At 31.0% G+C, this 6,000-nt stretch overlaps 2 protein-coding genes across 2 annotated transcripts; one reads left to right on the plus strand and one right to left on the minus strand.

Annotated features, from left to right (window-relative positions):
• Positions 1-1,448: 1,448 nt before the first annotated feature.
• Positions 1,449-2,492, plus strand: LOC146530190 (uncharacterized). Its single transcript, XM_085201014.1, has 2 exons — positions 1,449-1,608; positions 2,236-2,492. Exons 1-2 carry the CDS (start codon positions 1,506-1,508, stop codon positions 2,415-2,417), a joined length of 285 nt encoding a protein of 94 aa, XP_085057140.1. The 5' UTR covers positions 1,449-1,505; the 3' UTR covers positions 2,418-2,492.
• Positions 2,493-3,743: 1,251 nt separating this feature from the next.
• On the minus strand, positions 3,744-4,348 carry LOC146530191 (uncharacterized). Its single transcript, XM_085201015.1, has 2 exons — positions 4,220-4,348; positions 3,744-3,983 (listed from the first exon to the last, which is right to left on the minus strand). Exons 1-2 carry the CDS (start codon positions 4,317-4,319, stop codon positions 3,799-3,801), a joined length of 285 nt encoding a protein of 94 aa, XP_085057141.1. The 5' UTR covers positions 4,320-4,348; the 3' UTR covers positions 3,744-3,798.
• Positions 4,349-6,000: the final 1,652 nt, after the last annotated feature.

Here is a 6,000-nt window from a genome sequence, read left to right on the forward strand (position 1 = left end):
AATCGGTGGCGATTTAAGAATTTTTCCATACAAACTTTCAACCCCTTATTTGCACCCGTATGGAAAGAATTCTAGAAAACCATGAAACACGTGTTCAATTAAATACTTTTAAGAGTCTGAATTTCAAATTTTATAAGAATCGGTGCCGATTTAAATTTTTTTTCCATACTAACTTTCAACCCCTATTTCGCCCCTTTAGGCTTAAAATTTTCCAAAATCCCTTCTTAGTGGATGTCCAGATTACGAAAGTAAACATCTGTCCAAATTTCACGTTTCTACTCACAGCGGTTACGGCTGTGCGTGCGTCTTAACTCAGTCAGTGAGGACAAGTCCTTTTATATATATAGATAATATAGCAGAAGAGTTTGTTTGTTACTTTAAAAGCTAAAATCTACATCTTGAGTGGCGAACCTCAACGCCACTCTTAGTTTATATCTAGAAAAGAAGTGTAGTAGCGACGTAGCGGTTGGTAAATACGATGATTGTTGGCCGGTACATGTTAAAAATAATATAATATTCAAAATTATTTCAAATTTCTCATTTTGGTAAAACTCGCCACTCTACGTACAAAGTGAGTCTCTTTCGCTTTTCACTAGGTTTTCAATATTATGAAATACAATTTTACTAATAACGTATTTAAGAATTATAGTTAGCTATACAAAGAATTTAAGCTTGCTACGAACGGATTACGATACGCCGATAACACTAACTAACTCTCTCTAGCTACGTATAACGAGAGAACAAACGCAAAGATGGAGCACTGCCATTGGAGATGCCCAGCATCAGCCTGTTCTGGTTCAGCAGTGGACGAGGACCGGCTGATGGTGATAGTGTTAATACAAATTAAATAACGTAAATAAGAAACAGAAAACTTTAAAACAAAATTTTCAGCGTAATAGAAATCATAGGAAAGTTAATTATATTACTTTATCAATTTGATGATTATAGAAATCATATTTATCATGTTTGAATAGATAGAGTATTGTTTTGTTATTGCCTACAACTTCAAGAAATTCCCCTTTTGATGATTCATATACGCTGTTATTATTGATAATATTATTTTTTAATTCATATGCAATTTGAAGCTTAAATTTATATAATCGTTAAATTTGTTTAATTTAACATTTTTTCTATGCTCATTGGTTTTTAGACAAAACCTAGCGCTAAAGCAGTTTCTTAAAGGTACTTTAGAATATGTACATGTCCATTGTAATTTTGCAAGTTGTTATTCTGTTATTTTTTCCAACGGCCTCATTTTGAGGACCTGGCAACGTGGTTCATATATGAATATAAAAAAAAACTTTTCATATATTAAGAAAAAAATATTATATCCACTAGAGGCTATAACTGGGGAAGTAAATAGTATGTGACAAAATCAGTAAAGCTGCACTTATGTTGAAGTAGTAGTTACTAGAACACTTCTAAATTATATTATCTAGGCAATATTTTATATAAATACCCGTATCAAATTTTAAAATACAAGGAGAAGAGGTAATAGTTACATCATGGCGATCAAAATCTTCTTTATGACGGCGGTGCTCGCAGCCCTCGTGTTCTCTGTACACTGTGCTCCCAGCGAGGGTTCAGAACTGAATCAGCAACGTCCCGGTAAGTTTTTATTTATTTTAGACCATTTATTGTTAATAAACCATTTATTTTAATATTCTAAAATTGAACGAGGCTTTAATTCCCACTTAATTGATTTAAATATGTACTCATCATTTTCCTCTCCCGATAACAAGACTAGGCGCGGATTTGAGTTCCGCCACTCATCACACATTATCTAAAAAAAGGATGTTTTGAAATAGAGACTGTAATATGTTAACACTAGGCTCCTTACCCTGATATGTACGGGATAAAAATATCATCCCTTGCATACCTTTTGCTTAGTTAAAATTAAATGAAACAAAAAAAAAACAGATAGTTTTTATTGTTTGTAATAAATGTGAAAATGTGTGTCGATGGATGAATGTTTGTTCTATTTTCACGCAAAAACTACTGAACGGATTTAAATAACTTTGCAGTAATATAACTTATCCATTATATTCTAATGTATAAGCTATATTACTGTAAAGTTACATTACACAGTTCATACATAGGCTACATTTATGTAAATATTTTGTATAATTTGGCTATAATAAGTATAACAATAATTTCAATTAAGCGAAGCCGCAGGTAAATCGCTAGTCTACTACAAATATTATATAGTAAATTATTTTTCTCATTTATTTACAGATGTGTTATTCATTGCGAATCCAGACACGCATCCAGTGATACTAAGTCCACAGGAAGCTATGGCTAACCAGATCACAAGAGGATGTAGTAACTCTGGCTGCTCGTACGCTTGCCATACACTTGGCTACAGGTACGGCAGGTGTAATACCAAAGGCGATTGTATCTGCAGTCATTTCCCGTAACGATCGATTATTTATTGAACTTGTTGTTTATCATATTAAATTAATAATGAAATAAATATTTAATATGGAGTATTATTCTTTTTGTTTTCTTCTTAAATAATTTTCTTTGTGATTAATATTTAGTTGTCATTGTAATTTTGTTCGAATATTAAATAATATTTCTATTTTTTAATTATAGAATTTTATATTAAACTAAAATATTTTGAAAGTTGTTATATCAAAATAATATTTAGAATAAGCTTATCAATTTTATTCATTGATTTCACTATAATCTTTGATAAATTATTATTTTTAGTACATGTACTCATATCTGGGAAACACCGGAATTAACAATTATGTTGTAAATCTACATTTATCTTTGTGATATCTGATAAAATATATAATATATTTTTATTAGATATACTTAACCTATTAATTAAACAATCATGAAGAATAATTTAAATAAAAGGTCAAGTTTAGGGTTAGCTTAAAGATTATTAAATAGTTGATTAGATTCTGTATTTTTTTCATTTTGCTAATAAAATGTAACTATTTTTAAAAAGTTTATATATTACACTCGTTGAATGAACTAGCCTACACCAAAATATTTTTACAATTCATACAAATAAAGTCTTCATCTTCATAATATTTCTATAGATATATAAAGTATATAATACAAATTATAGTTTTATAGATAAAGATTATTAATTAATAAAATCAATTTACAAATTATGATATCACAGATTAAACAACCAATAGTAGACAGGAATGTATATTACAAATTATACCAAATAAAATTATTTTATTAATCTGATAATATCACCAATAAATCCCCTCCCTTTCTTTCCAAAAACATACTACTGTTGATAACAATGTAATAAATCTTGATAACATATCGATAATAATCCAATTAATTGAAAATCACCAATAAAATCTACTGATAAATTAATTGAATTAAAAGTTTATCAGATTGATTAAATTTATAGTCACAATAAGCTAATTTGAACAAAATTGTTTCTGTGTCAAAACTACACGGTGTAATGTTTGAAAACAAAAATCAGCAATTAGATATTTTTAACGTTTTTAATGTATTATTCCACTCTTTACATGTAGCGGAATTTGAACGCGCGCCTCTCGGAACGTATAGCTTAGCGGTTAGAGCACTTAGACAGATTCCACAAGGCGCAAGTTCAAATCCCTATAAGTTAATTTTTTTATACAAAACACATAAACGTTTTAAAAGGTATTTCAAATAATAATTCATTCATAATTGACATTAGTTTAGTGTAATAAAAACAATTCGATGACATTTTTTCAAATATTTTAATTCATTTACAAACTAATTAATATTACGTAATAATCACAGATTGTCACAATTTTCATATAAAGAGGGTAAATATCACTAAAAGTTAGAGCAGACGCACACTCTGTTGACGTTGCATCGTCCGAATATGAACCCGAGCGCGTTGCACACGTTGCGGCACATGGCCGCCGTGCACACCAGGTTGTTGCGCTCCGAGACTGATGGCAGGTCAGCTGGACTCAGGATCACCGGGAACGAGTCAGGGTTTTGGATGTACAAAACATCTGAAAATTAAATAGCATATTATATCAAAACAAATAATTATAACACAATTAAACATATTCTGTTAGTAGAGTAACAAAGATATTATTGTTTTTTTCGTCCATTTTAAGATCCAGAGCCTATTCAGAACCAGATGCAATCAATTACAAGACTAAAGAGTTGCGGTACTCAACGCCGCGTCTTTCAAGTCAAATTTGTAAAAAAAACACTTAAAACCTATGAGTTAAATATAACATACCAGGTCGCTCGATGTCTCTATTATTTAGGCTTGGAGCACCATGTGTTCCCACTGCTACTACTAAAGCAATGATGAAAAATATGTAAATTTTAGACGTCATTTTGATTTCTTCACAATTCACTTGTATGCTTTACAACCATTAAGCACATAGTATTTATAGCCGAAATAATTGATAAGGTAAATACCCTATGCCCAAAATGTAATTATCAATAAGAATTATTCAGGACAACACTGATTATGTAAAATTAATAAAATTTGGTTTTGTTTTTTTTTCTTTCTTGCTGTTATATATTAATCTGTGTAGTATCCAGCGTTGCCAAATTTTCTCCAGATTTTCTCCAGATCCGGAAAGCGGGATTTTTCTTTCGCCAAAAGCGGGACAAAAAAATATGAGTAATACATTTATTACCAACAACGTTAACGTTAACAACGTTCTTCACGTTTATGTTACTTACAGCTCCAGAATTTGGCAGAAAAGGGTATCTAAAAACTAGGTTCCCTCTGCCCACAAACTTTGAATTTCTTTTCTAAGTGTGAATTTACATTTTAAAAATGTTAATAATAAAATGTTTTTGCTTTCTCTGTTCGTATGTAAAAAAACGTAGATGAAGATAGAGTCTATTCTAACTAAACAAAGACATTTAGTACGTGAGATGTAGATGAAGTGAGATCTACGTATTATTTTATCTTATATCAGAAAACTTTTTTTTATAAAGGGAGAATTGTTGTAAAGTTGCTAGTAACGCAAAGAAGTACAATTAAACACCATAAACTGGCAAAATATTTGACTACTTAGTAAAATATATACCAGTCGTGGGGCAGGCGCACTGGGGGGACTGTAAACACGGCTGATGTGGATTTGATTGCCATTCGAGTTCGTCACACAAGGTTCCCCGGTTTCCTCGGCCTACCAAAAAAACTATAAAAAATATGTTATGTGGGCCAATCTATGCGACTTAAAATTTTTCATGTAACAATGAAAACAACAATAATTAACATAATAGAGCTCATAACAATGCACATACTCAGGTAAATAATTTTTGATTTTACGAAGAATACTGCGATGATATCTAAATATACACGGCGTTGAGTTCTGCCACTTAACACGCAATGCCTCCAGAATTCGGCAGAAAGTGGGGAACGGAGTGTTTTAACACTAGGTTCCCTCTGCTTTCTTCACGCTGTATCCCGCACACAATAGGGTATTATTGTGTGCGGGATACAGCGTGAAGCTGAATAATATAATATTAAAAAATCTTCGAATCAAAACAAACCTCAAAACGAACTTAACACCAAACTTATCACTGTCCTGAATGTTTGTTTCTGTTTATTGATAAGGATCTAATACTAAGGGACAATACCTATATTTTGGAGGTTTCTTATCTTAATTAAATTTTATTTTGCATATAAATATCGAATAGTAAAAGAAAACGCACAGTTGAATACTACGAGCAAAAAGAGAAACATGGCTTTTAAACCTTGCCTTCTTCTAACTTTCCTTAGTGTAGCTCTTCTTCTAGTGCAAGCTGCACCGAAAGAAGAAATTGCGGATATTAAGAGACCCGGTAAAAATAACTTAAATAAACTGTTTTTTAAAATAACGCTAAAAGTATCGTTCATTTTTCGGATCATTATATGGGGAACCGCGTTTACCACTTATATCTTTATATTTCTTAATAGATGTTTTATATATTTTATTCATAAAGTTGTATCCGTATATATCTTTACTTCTTTATTACAGGTATCCTCTTCATACAAAACCCCGACTCGTTCCCGGTGAT

The sequence above is a fragment of the Heliconius melpomene genome, chromosome 17 (assembly GCF_056956725.1).
Source record: "Heliconius melpomene rosina isolate 202511_hmr_F chromosome 17, ASM5695672v1, whole genome shotgun sequence".
Classification (NCBI taxonomy): Eukaryota; Metazoa; Arthropoda; class Insecta; order Lepidoptera; family Nymphalidae; genus Heliconius; species Heliconius melpomene.